At 48.2% G+C, this 17,826-nt stretch overlaps 1 protein-coding gene across 1 annotated transcript in view; it reads right to left on the bottom strand.

Annotated features, from left to right (window-relative positions):
- Positions 1–612: 612 nt before the first annotated feature.
- FSTL1 (follistatin like 1) overlaps positions 613–17,826 on the bottom strand; it is a 57,072-nt gene continuing 39,858 nt past the window's right edge. The window contains exons 3-11 of the mRNA XM_082488753.1: positions 15,739–15,843; positions 14,374–14,503; positions 12,781–12,813; positions 11,068–11,198; positions 8,146–8,264; positions 7,266–7,378; positions 5,948–6,058; positions 4,145–4,242; positions 613–3,885 (exon numbers count right to left, since the gene is read on the bottom strand). Of these exons, the coding sequence (XP_082344879.1) occupies positions 3,841–3,885; positions 4,145–4,242; positions 5,948–6,058; positions 7,266–7,378; positions 8,146–8,264; positions 11,068–11,198; positions 12,781–12,813; positions 14,374–14,503; positions 15,739–15,843 (885 nt within the window). The 3' untranslated portion in view covers positions 613–3,840. The remainder of the gene's footprint in view (positions 3,886–4,144; positions 4,243–5,947; positions 6,059–7,265; positions 7,379–8,145; positions 8,265–11,067; positions 11,199–12,780; positions 12,814–14,373; positions 14,504–15,738; positions 15,844–17,826) is intronic.

Below are 17,826 nucleotides of genomic sequence, written 5' to 3'. Positions count from 1 at the left end.
TTCCAAGGCCTTTTGTTGCTATTTTTAGTTGCCTCTGGGTTCTTTCCACCCAATCCGTTTCATGAAAAGCACTGCCCAAAGACGAAGGTACTCCACCCAGCTGAGGCTCCCCTGATACAACACAGGACAGCACGATTGGCCTGTACTTCACTGCCTGTGTCCCTCAGTATTCTTTCCATTCTAGAATGGTCTGCCCTTCTATCAGCAGCACGACCCTAATGCAAGTCCATCTTCTGATCACATCACACACGGAGAGCTGCTAGGTTTCTCTTTCCCAGCAGCACAGGCAAAGCATGTGCTGGGGAAGTGAACGGGGGATATAGGGAAAGGATTGTGGGGCAGTCTCATCATTAAGAGTGCGTGGCTGGGAAGCAGGAGTCATTGCTGCTGGCTGCATCTCTGTTGCTGGCTTGCCACATGATTGCAGCTTTCCACTTCTCTCTGCTGTACCTCAGTTTCCCCAGCTATAAAACAAAGACAGTTGTGTCTCATGTTTGTCAAATGCGTTGAGATCTGTGTATAAACACGCAAAAAGCCAGCTGATTATATTTTGGAAGAGGAAAATCAGGAATGTGGCTTGTGAGAAACAAAACAAAACACATGGTATTTTTTAAATTTTGTTTCATTTATTTGGCAATAATATCCAAACCCCCCTGCTTCAAAAAATTACAAAATCAAGTAAAATAAGTGCACTAAGGAAACCTACAGAATACTGATAAATTTCACACACGTACAGGAGGGAATACAGAGGGAGAAGTGGGACTTTTTTGTTTGTTGCTTAAATTTGGTTTTTGGAAAAAAAAAAAAAAAAAAAAAGCCTTCCCTGCCCCTTGCAGTCTGTACAGCAATTGTCCCAGAGGGCAACGGCTGGAATTCAGCACTTCCTTCCCCAGCAGCCAAGACACCCTGCAGAAGTGAGCGACCAACCAGCCTGCTGTGGGGTGCAGTTTGGGCATTGCTCACCGAATGGTTGCCCTTCCCCTTGGTGTGGGGAGGCAAGATGTTTCGGACCCCTTTGGGTACCGTAACCCTTAGAACCGGCATCGCTCTCCACAGTTGTGTTTCCCTTTGAGGGCAGGATGAAAAAGGCTCCACAGGCGGCAGCCCTTTCTGTGGAAGCATGTTCACTGCACTCCTACCCCACCGCCACAGGCTACCCTAGGACATGTTGTATGGCTTGTCAGAGTTCAGCTTGCCTTGCCTGAGATAGCAGCCCATCCCTCTGCCTTCAGTGCAAGCACCAGCTCTGTAAACCTCAACTGCCAGCAGCCACCTCTCCAGCTGTCCCCAGAAGCCATCCTCATAGACCGCACATCTACAGGAGACAAGAAGGGGAGTAGAGAACGCATCTCATAATGCAACCTACAGAAGCCCTTCAGCTGTGGATTGGCCTCCCCTTCCTGCACATGCTCTGCTTCTCCCAGTTGGAGATCTTCCTGACTGGACATTAAGATGTTATCCCCAACTAGGGAAAGCCTTTAAGGCAAGCTGTTTATTTTCTCTAAGGCACTTTAATGATCCAAGCTGGAAGGAAGTGAGCTGGGAGGCACAAACTACCTTTCAGAGCAGGGTCGGAATAAAGCAAGACATTTACTAACGATGTTCCTGTGACTCCAGATCCAGCACTTGAAGCTGTTCCACTCATACTGTTGGGGAGGAGCGAGGCTATATCATTGGTGCTTCTATTCTAATGGGTGCTCCTCTTCCACCAACCACTTCCTCCAGTGCCACCAGAACACAAATAATGACTCCGTACGAGTGTAGCTTTGTCCTCATTCCCATCACCTTCACAGGTGACAGCTTCTCAAATCCAGACTCTCATGGGAAAAGAACCAGCCTGTATTTATTATGCCAGTACCTCTGAGCATGGCAGAGCAGATTATGATTCTCACTGGAAATGTGGCACTGTGCCAAAGTCAATGGAAGTCCCCTGGGTTCACACCAGGAAAACAGCTCAAAGACCAGACAACCTTTAACAAATCTGGCTCATGGGCGAGGTCCACAGGAGGGACCAAGCTTTTTTCTTTTCCTATACTTGCTAGGTACCAGCTCATTCTTCCTCTCCAAGGAAAGCACTGTGCAAAAAGGGGACGGTTGGGACAAAAGCCCTGCTGATCTTCACTCAAGCAGAACATGCTTTTGCAGATGCAAGTGGAGTTTCATTTGAGTAAGCATTAGGGACTGCAAGACACCTGGAAACAACTGATGAAGTTGCTCACAAACAGGAAGATGGCAATCACAAGCAGTCATCTCAACTCACGGCCTATGCAACTGCTTGGGATGTACAGCAGGGGCATGAAGGGAACGTGGAAACAGGACGCTCAGGTGCGTTGAATATATGAAGCATGTCTGACAACTGCAGGAGAAAATCAGCTGGGCTTCAGGCTACAGAGATGATTGTCAATAAAAGAGCATTTCATGTATACCAAGGACCAATGCTCCGAGAAACAGGTCAGACGAAAACGACCCATGAAGGGATGCAAAGGTGGTCAAAGATGGTCTGATCAAAGACACTGTGAAACGTGTCAGTAATGAGGCTTCCAGCCCTGACTCCAAACTCAGACCTGGAATCAAAGAATAATGCTGCTGCCTCACCCCAGAGGGAGATGGAAAGCCCAAGATGACGGCTAACAGCCCAGACTCCAACTGAACAGTTTTCTGTGGAGTTAAGCCTTTCAAAAATACCCTACTAATGGGATTGCCTGGCCCCTCTGTCTCTAGACTACTCGGCACTTACCTCTGGGCAATTTACAGAGGCATTAGAGACTTTTAGCACATGGTCAATGCTAGGTAAGGGAGTAAGAGCTAGAGAGAGCTGCAGTATCAATCCGTGCCTGGTGAAACTAATTACATCCAGCCCTGTGTCTTCTTCCTATGCGGGACATTGCTATCCCCAGTTGAGAAATACCCTGTAGTGCAGGACTCACAAGTTGCTTGTGGGTTTGCGGTGGCTGAGTGCAGTGCGATACAAACTGTGCATGGGCATTACAGCACTGTCAAAACCAAAAACCCACAGGCTGGGTTTTCTTGAAAGATCTAGAGCTACGAAACATACAAAAGCTGAATTACTACCATAGGAAATAAAGTAATAAAAAAACCCAAACAAAAGGGGGAGTCAGCATGTGAATGTGATAAGAAAAAAATATCATAGCACCTCTAAGGAGGGGGCAGGGAGAGTAAGAGTGAGATGAGGTCAAAAGGAACCATGTTGTGTTGGAGCCCACAATGTACTGGAGGAGCTGCTGGGGACAGTCCGGTGGAAAGCAAGGAGGAATGTGCTGGACTCATGCCAGCAGCATGGCACCATGATTTCCAGGTGTCACACCAGGCTGACCAGCTTTGAGGAGCTCGAACCGAAGGGGAGGGTAAGCAGGGCAAGGTCCTTGGCTAATGATGCCCTGCAGCACATGTGCTCAGCCACAAAACTGCCGGGCCTGTATTTCTGCAGCCAAGGCCGGCGCTGACAATTGTATCGATTGAAGACCCCCTTTTCTATCCAGCACTGACCTCCGTTCTTTCCCCAGATCCAGGGGAACAAGAAATCCCTGTTAACTCTTGGAGGGAGCAGCTGTCTGCTCTGGGAAAGCGTCCCAGAGGCTGCTGTAAGTCCCTCCCAGCCTTCCAAGGCCCCAGCAATGAAGCTCCCTGAACAGGTGGGCTCTGCTCCCCTTTCCTGGCCCCATTCTCTGTGTATTACAAAACAAATAACCCATCGCTATACAATGTAAATATCTGTGACTGGGCAACTGTAGCAGACACTTGTGCATACTGAGATCAGCACTGGAGGACAGGGTGGCCCGTGGTGCCCATCCTCCTGGGCTCCTCCGGTGTGGAGGCCCCTTACATCTCCTTGGTGCTCATTCTCTTGGTCTTCTCAGCCGTCTCCTAGAGAAAGAGAGCACAAAAATGAAGCTCTGTACTAACACAGAAGCTCACAGTGCCCCAAAGCCTGTCCATCCACAAGCAGTGCCAACACTGGCTTATACCTCAAAGCCCCCCAACTGTGTTTGTCCCCACAGGCAACATGGATCCCCCTTCACTGTGCACCCCCTTCTACCAGAAGTTTCCAAGTGACAGAAGCAGAGGGAACTCCTCTAGCCAGGAGAGACTTAGTGCAAGCAGACTTTCCCAGCCTCACGCTAACCTGATGCTTCTGCAGTTCCTGAACGTATCTAGCCAGCTCCTCCTCAGTCAAGTCTTGATCAGGTCGCTGTCTCTGAGCAGGCACCTTCTCATTCTTCCCTGCAAACGGAAACGGAGTTCAGTGTTATCACAAATGGAGGATGCAAATTTCAGAGGCTGAACCACGCGGAACAAAAAAAGGCAGGTTGGCCATGGCATAACTCATGCTTAGGAAAGCTTTGCTGGAGGAAGGTATGGATTGGCTTCTTAGAAAGAGAATGGGCCTTGTGGCTGCCTGGGACTTCAGAACCTGGGCATCCAGTCTGTCCCCATCTCTCCCTCCCATGTGATAAAAAATAAAACCACAAGGAAGAGGCTGCATATTATTTAAAAGAAGCACTTACAATTAGTTTAAACATCTTGGCCTCTTGTAGGGAATAAACGGAAGCTCAGTGCTATCCAAGTATAATAACTGATGCCTAATGAAGAGGTAACTTCATTCAGTGGAGATGCAACTAGCTAATGTATCTGATCTGATTATTTGGTTTCATTATCCCTCTAACAATAGCCTCTAACCCCTCTGCTGCTCTGACATGGGCAGAAAGTCAAGGAATTGTCCCATTGCATGCTTCTGCCATGGATGCAGGGAACAAAATAGGCAGCAAGACCGGACGTTGCATAGCAACTTTGAAATTTGCTTCTGGGGAGGCAGCAAAAAGTCTCTCATTTGGTTGCTTAACCTCTGACACATACCCACAGCTCCTCTGGCAGCTCTATTAGTATTACAGTTGTCTTTTCTGAGTTGAGTTCCTGCTGCCACAGCCAAGTCTGAGCTCAGGTGATCCTGAAGCCTCTGCTGCAGAAGGCCAGATAACTGTGAAAGAAACCCTGTACATAATTGTTGCTCTTCCCCTCTCTCCTACTCTGCCCAAGCTACTGGCTATAGACCTGAACTAACTTACTGCTGACAGCTCCTGCACAGCACTGAAAACAAAGCTCAAGCAAAGGCCTGGTTTCTAGGGAAGAAGGCCAGAAAAATGCAGCGCAGTGCCGGGAGGGTGGACATGGCTCCTTGAAAAGGACCTGTACATTTCCCAAGGCAGGGGAAAGCTGGCATTCCACTGGCCTCAAGACCATCTGTGAGAAGGCAAAATGGAGAGCTGTTGTTCACAACCCCACTACAACTTCTCACAATTGTAACACGACTGTGAAAGTTTGAAAAGGGCCTTCCAGAGGAAGAACAGACAGACCGACAACCCTGCCTTACTATGAACACCACCTTGCTTCATCTCCATCACCATTGTTTTCTTCTGCTTCTACAATTTTTATGGCAAGAAGCTAAAGTGCTTTCTTGGCATTACTGGATGAAGTCTCCTATCTCCCCTCTGGGGCAAGACAGAACCCTAGCTCCTGTTGTACAGATACGGTGAATACAGATACAGTGAGGATACCGATACACATACAGGAAAGATGACTTGCTCACACCTACACGTAAGGTTGCAGACAGTGACCTATTTGGTCTGCACGTGCCCCAAACCAGCTGGATGCAGAGTAGCTCTGGTCTGGAAGGTTTGGTGCTGAATTTTTATGAAACCAAATCCAAACTACAAACCCCAGCAGCATTGCCCCCAACCTCTAGAACAGAACCAGCTTGGGTTTGGTCAACATGGACCATGGGAGGGTGACGCAGAAGCTACCCATAGAGAAGCTGAGGAAAAGCTGGAGAGAGAAGAAATCTGGACAGCTGGTGCCCTCAGAAAGATAGGAAGCAAAATCCTCTTTTGTACAAAACCAAATACAGTAATTGTCTGGAGAGTATACAGACCCTCGCACGTCATTGCAGTGCACACCCAGTTCCCACAGGCACAGACGCAGCGGTTGCACTCCACCTGGGTCTCTGCTCCATCCTCATAGGTTTCGTCTTCCAGGGCACACTCTAGAGAGGTACAGAACATGGGCAGTGGTTGTGAGAGAGCAAGCAGGCTAAAGACAACATACTTTGGAGATGCCTTGAGAGAGAAGAGGTACAAGGTTTTGGAGGAGGCCTTCCTTCCACTAACCACCAAAATTTTCGTAATGCCTAAAATATTCATGCTGAATTTGGTGCATGAAATCAGCCAAAAAATAACTTGGGAAAGTCAAACACTTCATTTTGCTTCCTCAAAATAACACATTTCAATTTCTCAATTCCAAATGAAATCTCACTATTGGATTTGTCTGAATTTCCTAATCTGTTATACATAGAAGAGAACTCCCAAAGTGAAAGTTTTGGTTACTCTGAAACAATTCCTGTTCCATGTGGGGATAAGCTGGGGAAATGATATGTGCATTTGCCGTTTCCCTCAGAAAGGAAGGGGAAAAAAAGATTTCTCATTTCAGCTCACATTTCTTCTCACAGCTTGATTATATGTTTAAGTTGAGGCGCCTAAAGCATTCAAGGGTCCATATGGTGTTAAGTGAAAAACAGCTGATCATGTTTTCAAGGGGAGGTGCAGCACCCCTAGCTTCCCACTAAAATAGGCAACAGAGAGTTCAACTTAATATTCCCTAAGAAGCATAGCCTCTGTCTGCTCCTCTGTGACACCACAGTGGGATGTAAATCCTGTACCTTTGGACTGGTATCCCCTGAGGAGACAATTAGATGAATGGCTAGGCATGCCTGGTCAGCAGAACACTAAGCTGCTTCCACGTGAACTGTAGCATAATCAGGATTTGGAAGGATAGTGAACTTTGAGATGTTCATCAGGGAGAGTCTCTGTGTGAAAGGCAGACCATAGCAGGACTTTGGTCTGGTCTGACCTTCCCAAGTTATCCAGACATGAACTCCTCACATGATTTATCTCCGCACTGTTAAATACATGCCTTGACCCTCCAAGCATACCATATCCATTTAACCTATGCCCTTGCTTCTAAAATCCAAACCTTTTTCATCACAAGAGCTGTGGGAGCTCTGAGGCAGAAAAAGGAGTACTTTTGACAATGCAGGGACAAGGGGGTGCTGAGTCGTCTTGGAGGTAGCTGTATATCAACATTATCTCTGGGAATGGAGTTACAGCATCAGATGTCTGGCCCAAAAGCTTGTTTCTTCTTTCCTCCCTTCCCAGGACCCCTCTGGTTCCCCAACACAAGTGAGGAGCTCCTACTTTTCTCTGGTGGGTTGAAGGATGGGCTAAGGCACTTGAGAAATTCATTGAAGCTGAGCTTCCAGTCAGCATTTTCATCTGACAGCTCGATGAGGGCATCTACGCAGAGTCCCCTGAAAGGAAACACAGAGGCATGTTCTGCACAGGGCTGTACTAGGCTGGTCCCTGCTCTACTGGCTTCAGAGTACAGATGAGTAAAACCAGTAACAGCTAGGAAGGCTCTGAGACACCTGGCAGAAGTGGCTTCTGTAAGGAAACCTCACTGAATACAGACAAAAGAAAAATAGTCACAAAATAATCCCTGTCTGGCAAAGGGCCGGGAAGTGGGGGGATATTCAGAACAGCAGGAATAGGACCCTGTTGACATCTACATGCTGTCACACGAGTCAAGATGCAAGCACAGCCTAACAACAAGCAGCCTGTTCTCCTCATTGTCTCACACACAGTGGCAAACACACAGAAAAAGGGAAACCTCTCAAACTACATTTTCATGTGATGCTCGCACTAGCTCTAACTGCAGGCTGCCCATGAGCTGTGTTTTCCTACCATCTTCCTTGCACTGGCTCTAGCTATCAGGCGAAAGGTGCGTAAGGTCCACTGCAAAGCTAATTTGTTAGGAAATCAAAAAGAAGACAAATTTTCTGTCACCCAACCCACTTTCTGGCTGCACACCTAGTAGATTTAAGGCAAAAGAGGGTTGGAATAAATGCCTAACATGAAGGGTAGGGGTGGCACTGTTCCATTTGGTGGTATTCACCTAATTAAGTGAGAAGCCACTTCATACAGTTATCTTTGTTAGTGCAAGCCCTAACTGATATTTTCTGTGAGTGGATTTTCATGCCCTCTTCTACCACATCTGGCCCTCCTGTTCACTGCCCACCTGAGCAGCTTGTTGGTCTCCTGGTCCATGTAGGTCGTGATGTTGACAGCAGTCTCATTCTGCTCTACAAACTTCAGGAATTCAGTGGAGTCCAAGCGAGCATCACCATTGTCAAAGCTCTGTAGAAAAAGATGGGAAGATGTGAGAGGGTCTGATTTATCACTTCAGGGTACCCCTTCCTTCTCCCTCTTCCATATGTATTTAGCATTTTTGAAGCTTTAGTGAAAGAGGTTGCATCATCCCTGTTTTGCACAAATAACAGAAGCTCAGAGAAAAGCAACAACATATCTAGCATCAGAACTGGGAGACAGGATCCTACCCTTGTTCTCACTGATAAGCTACACTGCCTCTCATTCACCTCCTGCTGCTTGATTTATGGCTCTAACGCCATTTCTTCTCTTTGTTCCAGCCAGCTCTTAGCCTTCTTATATACCTCCTGCCTCAAAGCAAACCAGTCGCATTCAAGGAGGTGTCAGCTTTCCAATATGTGTAAGTCCAAAGCTGTGCCTGGACAGTGACAGTGACAAAAGGGAAAATCACAGGAAGCAATTTTCTGCTGATCCCAAAGAAGGAACAATTTAATGCAACAGTACAATGCCTCACCACCAACTTCTTAAGGTCCTGACAGGACTTCTGGCACTGAAAAGCAGAATTTGTAGCCCTGAAATCCTGGCTGTACTCCCAAAGAAGTAATTGCATTTTGCTTTCCTGTTTGGAGATGTCATATTACAGTGCTGGGAACTCAGCAGGAACTGCTGGGCACCCTCAGAGACAGCTGCATTGTAGTAAGGGGAAAATGAATTCTGCACACAGACTGCTGCCGGCTAATTTTTGCTGTGTGACTTGGGGCAGGTCACTGTGTCTCCTCATGCAGTGCTTCCAGGAATGCTGGAAGAGACACTACCTTTTGTTACCTCTATGTGGTTCAGGAGAAACCTGTAGGGCTAGGAAAATGACTCTGCATGCTTTAGCCTGCGCATAACTGCTCCACTAACAGGTTTCAACTTTTACTAGACTTTGAAGTCTCTCGACCCGCTATTTCTTGTGAAAGTGGCCGCAGTTCCCTTAATGACCCAGACTCAGTTAAGCTAGTTTTCCTGCCGTTCAGTGCTATGGTCTGCATTTATGTGTTCCCCCACAGACCCTCCAAAACAGAGCAGTTTCCCACTACAGGCTTCACTCACTCCTCTTGAAATAAGGTCATGGGCTGCTTGATGAACAACCCACACCCCAGTGATCCACACAAGTCAGGCTTCCAGGAGGTACGAAGCTTATCACCAAGTCTACAAACCTCCCCATCAAGAAGAAAAGGGAAATGCTTCATCTCATCTTTTCCTCCAGAGTTTCTTACCTGCAGGGCAGGAATCAGGCCATTCAAAGGGTGGGCATGTGGAGCCCTGGGGCTGGGCACTGCAGAATTCCTCCACCTACAGCAGACCCTCATTGGTGAAACAAATTTGTGTGTGCCTGAACCCATTTAGTTTGCTTTGCTTGGATTTGTCCCAAGTTGCTCCAAGCTCTGAATCCTGATTTAAAAGTCTTTCAAAGCTTTAAGAGTTGTTGATATGGTGGATTACCACCTGACAGAGAAGGTAATTCCCCCTTTGGACTGAGGAAAGGTACGGCTGTCTCAGGGAAACTTTCACTCACTTGTGCCTAGGATCAGTGCTGCAGAAAAAGAGCAATAATAAAGAGACCATGAGGCTGTCTGCCTCTGAGCTGCAGCCACAAGATCTCACCAGCACTCCGACAGGCATGGGGCTGGCGGGGCTGACCGGGCTGTGCTGTGGCAGTGGAGCAAGCCGGTGGCTGCCTCATGCATTTCAGCAAAGTCCATGACCTGGGGAAACTCTCTGTGAAGGTGGCTGGGGACAGCATGTTTGCAGGGGGAGGGACTGAGCAGCTCTGCTCTGCAGGACGCTGCAGCTTTCACGTGGTGGCAGGTGCCGGCAGGGGTGCCCGAGGCAGTGGGACACAAGTGGTTTTCTCAGAAGGAGCAGCATTAATGGCTACAAAGGCGAAGATGCTCCCTGGAGCCCGAGGACGAGCTCCTCTGTCTCACCAGGGGGTGCCATTGCCATGGCAAATTTGCTTGCAGCGCTAACTTCTGTCAGGCACCATTAATCTCTCGCTGTCAACAGCTTATGATTTAAACACTCTCCCCCTTTCCCCACCTGCTCCTCCAGCTCCATCCTGAATGCTTTGAAGTCTTTATCAGGAGCCGGGCCTGAGGGGGAGGGACACAACAGTGCATGTGGCAGGAGCATGGGAGAAGCTGTGATCTGCTGGTTACAAATGGGGTGCGGGACAGACTGAAAGGGAGGAGGGATGAGGAATGGGATTATTGCAGGGTCCAAGACTCACGGGTGGTTCCTCTCTCTCTGCAGAGCACTAGGGAACTGTCAGCTCTCGGCCACAACTGGGCCATACTCCTTGCAAGCAAATATTCCCCTCAAAGCCCCCAAGCATCCTCTATTGCCGTCTCAACATGGCCTTGGGACTGTCTGGAACAAAGGAACAGCATCCCCTGCCCTGGCTTCCTGCTCCTTTTACCTGCATTTCCAGCACTTTCACCCAGCTTTTCTCCTCTTTTGTCCCCTGAAATAAGTTCTTCTCCCCTTCCCCGCCCCCCCCCCCCCCCCCCCCAACTTGGCCTGCCCTCCTCCTTTTCCTGAGGGCAGATCAGATCCCCAGAGATGCTCCAGGTCTGGGCTGTCATGTAGTGGTGTCAGTGGCTCTGCCATCAGCTGCTGCAGGCAGCCCCTAACACATCATGCTGTAGGACATAGGAGACCTCTCTGGCCCCCAGCTCGACAGGCCCATCACACACTGGAGCCTCTTGGGTGGGGTCATGGCAGCTGCTTTGCAGTGACAGGGCAAGAAATGTTCTCTGGGCTCTGAGGCACGTGCTGCTCTACTTGCCTTGAAATACTTGTCCAGGACTTCGCTGTAGTTGCTGCCCTTGGAAAACCAGCCATCTGGGATAATCTCAGCTTCCAGCCACTGGATGACGCGGCGACGAAGCTCATCTCTGTCTGACTGGTAGCAGACGACTGTCACGGGAGTAGGTATAGCAGGAGAAAAAGCAAGGATGAGAGAAATGAAGTTGGCAGGGAGACCACAGAGAGACGACTGGAAATAAAAACCAGCTAGCCAGCCCTGGTGGCAGTTTGCAGGCCCCTTTGTCCTTGGATATGCACCACCGCCAGATCAAAGCAGAGGTGCCATGTGCTGCACGGCGGATGGGCTGTGGGTGACACCATGTGGCAAGGCAAGAAAACGACACTCCTCCCAAACCCCTTCTTTCTCATCCCTGAAGCTTGTGAAAGAGCATCTGGGGGCTGACTCGTCTTGGTGTGAAGTCTGAGGGACAAAGGCGACTGACAGTGTCCCCAGCCTTCCGGATGCCATGCAGAAGAAGCATTCAGCTATCAGTCCTCAAATACTAAAACCTCCATCCTCTGCAACTGAGCAAGCCTTTCTACCATGCTCTCCCCAGGACCTAATTGGGGCCTAATATCTCAGGAGATTTCATTTCTTCAAAGCCCTGATTTGTCCACCCTGTTTGGAAATGAGAGGAGGTCAAGTTGGGCTTGTCTGCAGTGCTCTCCAGAGTCACAGGTTTCTCTAGGTGGATATCACCTTGTGTGCTAATACTGAACTATGTGTTTCAAAGCAAAACTGCAAGCATAGATCTTCTGGCTTCTGTGAGTTGTCACACCTGCCAAGAGGCCAATGGAGCCAGAAGGGGAATCAGCGTGCATTTGTGTCGCTTACACACACTAGGGATCACCTTCTGAATCCAGTGACTACAATCACAACCGGATGGACAGTTTCTGCATGTTTAATTTTGAACTTCCTTGAAACTGCTTTGAGGTGGTGGCCGTGTCCACAACACAGTCCTTTCCCTTAAGTTTGTACTTGGGTTTCCTCTCACCTGTCCTAGGAAACTGAAGTTGACAATTATACAGCTCCAGCACTTAGAGGCCATGGATGGGAAAAAGGTCTCCTGATGAAGCACAGGCCGTGGCCTCAAAGTCCACAGTCTAAGTACAAAAGCGAATGCACAAGTGTAGAAACCAGACACACAGGGAATCAGAGACTTGCTGGCTGATGGGAGAGGTGGTTGAGCTACACCTCCTGATTCCCCAGACAGTGCCCCATTCATTACGTAGTGCTATGCCTGCGCCCATCAGTTAATCACTCCTGAAGCAAAGTCTTGCAGAGTCTCTTTTCAAAAGAGTGCTCTTGGAGTTGGGGACAACAGCTCCACAGTAATTGTGTCTTAGATTCTCAATGAACTACGCGAAAGAGTGTCTCTTCTCTCAGTCTGAGTGATGAACACAGCTTGTGTCCCTAGGAGCAAACTGGGTTTCATTGTACCTTGTACACGCTTAGAGTCCCTGAGACATCCCAGCATCCCCAGACAGGAGATGTATGAGTTTTGAAAGGTTACTCAGGAGTAAAGAGCTGGGCAATCACATTTCAGGTGATTTACCAACTCAGACTGCAACAGCCAGTGCAGAGCTATCACTTTTACACAGAGCTATTCAACTCTCCCAGCAGACCTTCCTCCCCACCTCGCTTCCCAAATACATACAGAGGCCCCAGCCATGCAAGGAGATGGCTTCTCACCTGGACTTGCAGCTGGATTCTCAGACTTCTTCTCTGTTAATGGAAAGACAGAAGAGGATATTTCTGACACAACATGAAGCAATACAAATCTCTTCCCACCCTGGGTGCCACTTGGGCAAGAGAAGAGGAAGCTGGGAGCCTTTGGAAACATGAGGGCCACATGTACAATTAAGGGACTGGAACATGTGTCACCCAAGGGGAGGCTGAGCACTGTTTAACCTGAAGAAGAGAAGGCTCAGGGGTGGTATCATCAATGTTTATGATCTGATGGGAGGGAATGAAGAAGATTGAGCCAGACTCTTCTCCGTAGTGTCCACTGACAGGGAAAGAGGCAATGGGCACATATTTAAACAGAAGAAATTACATATGAACATAAGGAAACACTTTTTTACTGTGAGGCTGATTGAACACTGGAACAGGTTAGCAAAAGAGGTTGTAGAGTCTCCATCCTTGGAGATACTCAGAACCCTGGACTGGATACAGTTCTAGGTGACCCTGCTTGAGCAAGGGGGTTGGACTAGATGATCTCAGGAGAGGAGGTCCTTTCCTACCTCAATGATCTTGTGGTTCTGAGTTACTTCTTAGCAACAGGCTACATGTAGTTCTGGCAGAGGTTTCACTCAAGCAGCAAAGGAGGTCAGGCAGTTTGTGCCTGTGCTATTTTTCCCTTGTCACCTGTTCACTCTTGGAACAGCTCTTTTCACAGAGGTTCCTCTCATTCAGGAGAGATGGGCATGTGCAAGGCTGTGACCCAAGGTGTGGGGCTGAGTTAAATGGCCCCACCATTGAGATGAAATCCTTGCTCCTAAAGTTCTTGAGGTTCCTCATGAACTGGGATGGTAGTATGGGCTTTGGGTGTTTATCCTGAGAGTCTGACCTTTCCTCAGCAGGTAGGCTGAGAGACCTGGCTGGCTCAATCCACGAGCTCAGAGAGAGGCAGGCAGGAGCAAGAAGTTGCCCTGCTCTAAGTGCTCCCCTTCTGCCAATCCAGGGAGACAATAGTTCAAAGATCCCACCACAGCCAAGGTGTCAGGGCCCCGAGTACACTAATGAGGGCCTTAATTGGCCCGGTCAGCCTCACCTAGGGCCTCCATCCATACTCTCTACCCATCAGCTCATTTCAGCTGATGCCTCAGCCCCTAGTCCTTACCTGGGATTATGTTGTAGGTATGCCTGTCTCCAGCTCTTTTGCAACCATTCCTGTACTTGCCATAGATCCTGTCGATCTAGGCCCTGACCTGGTGACTGTCTTCCCACCTGTATATCAGGCTGCTATAGACTGCATCACTATGGACTTGTCTGGCAATTGCAGGCCTGTGCTTGATCCTGGTTACCATCACTGGACCTGATCCTGACTTGGTATCACAGCTCAGCTTCAGGCCTTCTTCATCACCACAAACTTGCCTCATGATCTGGACGCTTGATTGAACCTGGCTGCTGTTCGTTCCCAGGTTTGCCCTGTTAGCCCGCTCAGCAACTGCGGGACAGGGTCCTGGCTGGCGAGACCTCTGCCTTGCCTTGTTATCATGCTTGGCTCCCAGCTCTCCTTCCCTTAGAGGGTAGCCGGCCTTCACCGCTCCCTGACAGAGTTACCTTTACAGTGGCCATCGTAATCCACCTGAATCTTGGAGCCAGTAAGGCAGGCATCACGGTGCAGCTCACAGTGGTTCAGGTACGTCTTGCCGTTGCTACCACACACAGGCCTCTTATGAGGTTTGCATTGCTGTGAGAAAGCCAGAGAAGACAGCATTTTACCTGCCTCTTTGGGACAGCTAGAGGGAAGCAGACGGGTCCCAGCATCAGCCTGGCTCAACAGAAGCTCTTGGAACAGACCCCTTGGCCCAAAAGGTGTTTGGAGCAGGCTGAACCCACCCATCACCACCCCAGAAAAACCTGTACAGAGAAGTCTGTGGGTACGCATTCAAAGGCTTCCCACGACAGCAGCTTTCCTGAAAGCAGAGCCCAGCAGAGAAATCAGTGCCCAGAACAAATACTGAGTGTAATCCTGCAACTGCTGCTCTGTATGCCATGGACGTGCCTGCCTGGAGGTGTTTGTATGAATCTCTTCTGTGCACCTCTGCTTGCTCAGCTCCATTACATCTCTTTGTAGACTCTGCTCCACCTTTCTGCAACTGAATGTAGAACAAGCCATCACCCACAAGCAAACAGCAGAGCCTACAGCAGAGGGAGAGTACACCAATGCTACTGTTCAGGCTGCAGGCTTCTTTCTCGTGTCCCTTTCAGTCTGGCCAAGCCTACCCAGAGTGACAGACTCTCTTCCTGCTAACGGGGCATTTCAACTCTCCAGTGCCCAGGCTGGCGCGTGACAGCTACAGGCTCTGACAGGAGTGGAAACAAAGAGCCACATGCCCATTCCCAGGAGCCAGGCAGGAATGGATTGAAAGCACAGGACAGAGAGGAGTAGGGAGACACTGTGTCTCTACAGCTGGGAAAGGCTCTTCTAATCATCTCCGGCTCCCTGCTGGATGGAGCTATTCATCCTCACAGCACTCTACCACAATTATTTCCATTTTACAAAAGCTGATTTTTAGTAGGTGCTTGTAACCTCCTCAAACAAGATGCCAGTGAGGGCAGGCTGTCTTGGAGCTTTCAGACCACTCCCTATAGTGCCCTCCAAAGCCAGCTGCCTATCAATACCCTACTGGGCTTTCCCAACAAAAGACCTCCAGCCACGTCTCCTGTGCATGTAAAGACCCTAGGCAGCTGTGAGTAGCACAGCTGCAAGCCCCAGACAATATCTGCCCTACAGGGCTCTTCCCCCACACCACACTGGGAAAGGCCCTGCTGTTTGAAGAGCCACTGTGAATTTGCAGCTGCTCCAAAACAGCTGTAGCCTCATCCTATCATGGGGTCCTTCCAGCAACCAAAACTCAGTCAGGATGGGGGGGAGCTTGTGTGATGCCCATCCCAGATGCAGAAGCTGTGCCACCCTCCTACCTCAATGCAGAGGCAAGTTGGATCTCCCTTCTCTGTCACTGCACACTCCCGCCCAGCTCCGCAGAAAACATTGGCACAGATCTTGGATTTGCTCCTTGGCTCTTCCTGCAAGATACAAAGTAAAAGACACAAAATACACCAAGTTACCAGGAAGAACAGCAACACAGGTTTAAAAAAACCAACACATTTAACTTCTAGACTGGACCAAAGAGCACCAAGGCAGTAAGGGACAGATCATAGAACAAGAGAGGCATGACTGCAATAGTTGGACAGCTCAGGCAATAACCAGGAGCAGACACAAGAGCTAGGGCTACAGCCCCAGCAGTAGAGAGGCCTTCCTTGAGGTCATTCCTGGAAAATCACCTAGGAGAACTAGAGCAAACATGAGCAAGAGAAAATCTAACACGAATGGCAAGAATAATTCACTCATGTCAAGGACCGACATCTTCAAAATTTTTTTTTCATGGAGGGTAGGGAGCAGAAATGTCTTTGCTTGAGACACTTAAGAAGGTGAACATAATCCTGGAGAAATGTGGGACACCAAACAGGCAGAAGAAATCACCATCAGACACCAGATAATGCCCCTGTCACAAAAAAACTTCACAAAACTACACGACCCATTATCTTGCCTTCACTGGTCAAGATTAAACACTTCAAAGGAAGAGACACTGTCATAGATAATTATACAGTAACCTTCTCACAGAGGAAATTTCTTCCTGGTCCCTGACAGCCAGCAGTTGACTTATGCCCTGCAGCACAATTTATACGCTTTACAATTTTCTCCTAGCCAAAGTCATCACAAGTATTCTTGTTGTTCATGTAACCGTTGAATCCTCTTTTTTTTGAGTCCCACTGCATTCCCAATCTGGTGACACATAGCAGGGAAGATTTCCACAGGTTAATCATGTTTTCAATAAAACCACAATTTACTTTTATCAGTTTAATGTCTTTTTTTCCTTAGACTTTTAAAAGAGAAGACTGTTCCAGGGGTTCAGACTTCGGAGACCCTGGTTTAATTCCCTGCTTTGTTGTTAATTTCCTTTGTGACTCTCATTCCATCTAATATTTTCCACCTGGAAGTTAATTATCTGGTTCAGGCTAGCCAACTGGCTTCCTCAACAGTTTTGTATCAGAGACAGAAGATCGAGGAATGTAAAATAGTCAGTGGGATAGGTCAGTCACATCAGCTGTGACTCTTCTCTAATACATCAAGGTTTTTTTATCTTCTCATCTGAATATTCTTAACCTCTGCTCATTTGTGGTATCTTTCTACCTCCATCCTATACTTTTGAAAGTAGGTGATCAAAAGGGAGCAGAATTTGCCTGAGGAGCAAGCATTATTGATACATTTAATAACAAACGCTGAGCACATTTTTTCTCCTATTACTTCTTTTTCCTAATTTGCATTTTTTGTTTTGCTTTTAAACCACAATTTCACAGTGAGTTGTTGTCTTTACTGAACAGCCCACAGTGACAGCCAGCTCATTTTCTCAATGACTTTGCCTTGGTCTTCAGTGTGTTTTGTCTGCTGGGCTACTGCACAGTCATCAAGCCCAAGAAGGTCTTTTCAAAGGATTCCCTCCAGGTTTGCATAGCAACAAACACCTTTCCTACTCTCTGCAAATGTTCCTATCTCGCTGCTTATTCTGTAAAATAAAAATATAGTATTCAGACACACCAGTCTTAGCCCTGAAATGTACACCGTATCCCAGGCCTGCTCACCCCATGAAGACAGTCTACCCCTTGGTCCTCCTGTCACATATATGGTTTCTGAGCTAGGAAAGACACACTGCCTCTTCTGCTTCATCCACCTCTTCTTAGCTGTCTTTTGGTAGAGGCCTGGGGTAAATGATCTAGGAACTTCTGGGGTGGGATGGAGCAACATGAGTGCTTCACTGCACAAAGCAACCTCACACAACTTAGGGCAGGAAAGGAAGAATAACTCACTTTGCAAAAACCACAAAGAAAATCCAAATTCTCCCAGGTTGTAGTCTGACCAGGGCACTCCCACACCTAAAATGCACTAAGACACCTAAGGCATCTAAGAGCTGATCTATTTAAAGGGTTTCAAACAACATTCACCGAGTC

The sequence above is a fragment of the Vanellus vanellus genome, assembly GCF_965231255.1.
Source record: "Vanellus vanellus genome assembly, chromosome: 1".
Classification (NCBI taxonomy): Eukaryota; Metazoa; Chordata; class Aves; order Charadriiformes; family Charadriidae; genus Vanellus; species Vanellus vanellus.
The sequence above is the reverse complement of the archived record's forward strand: the minus strand, read 5'-3'. Positions and strand labels throughout refer to the sequence as shown.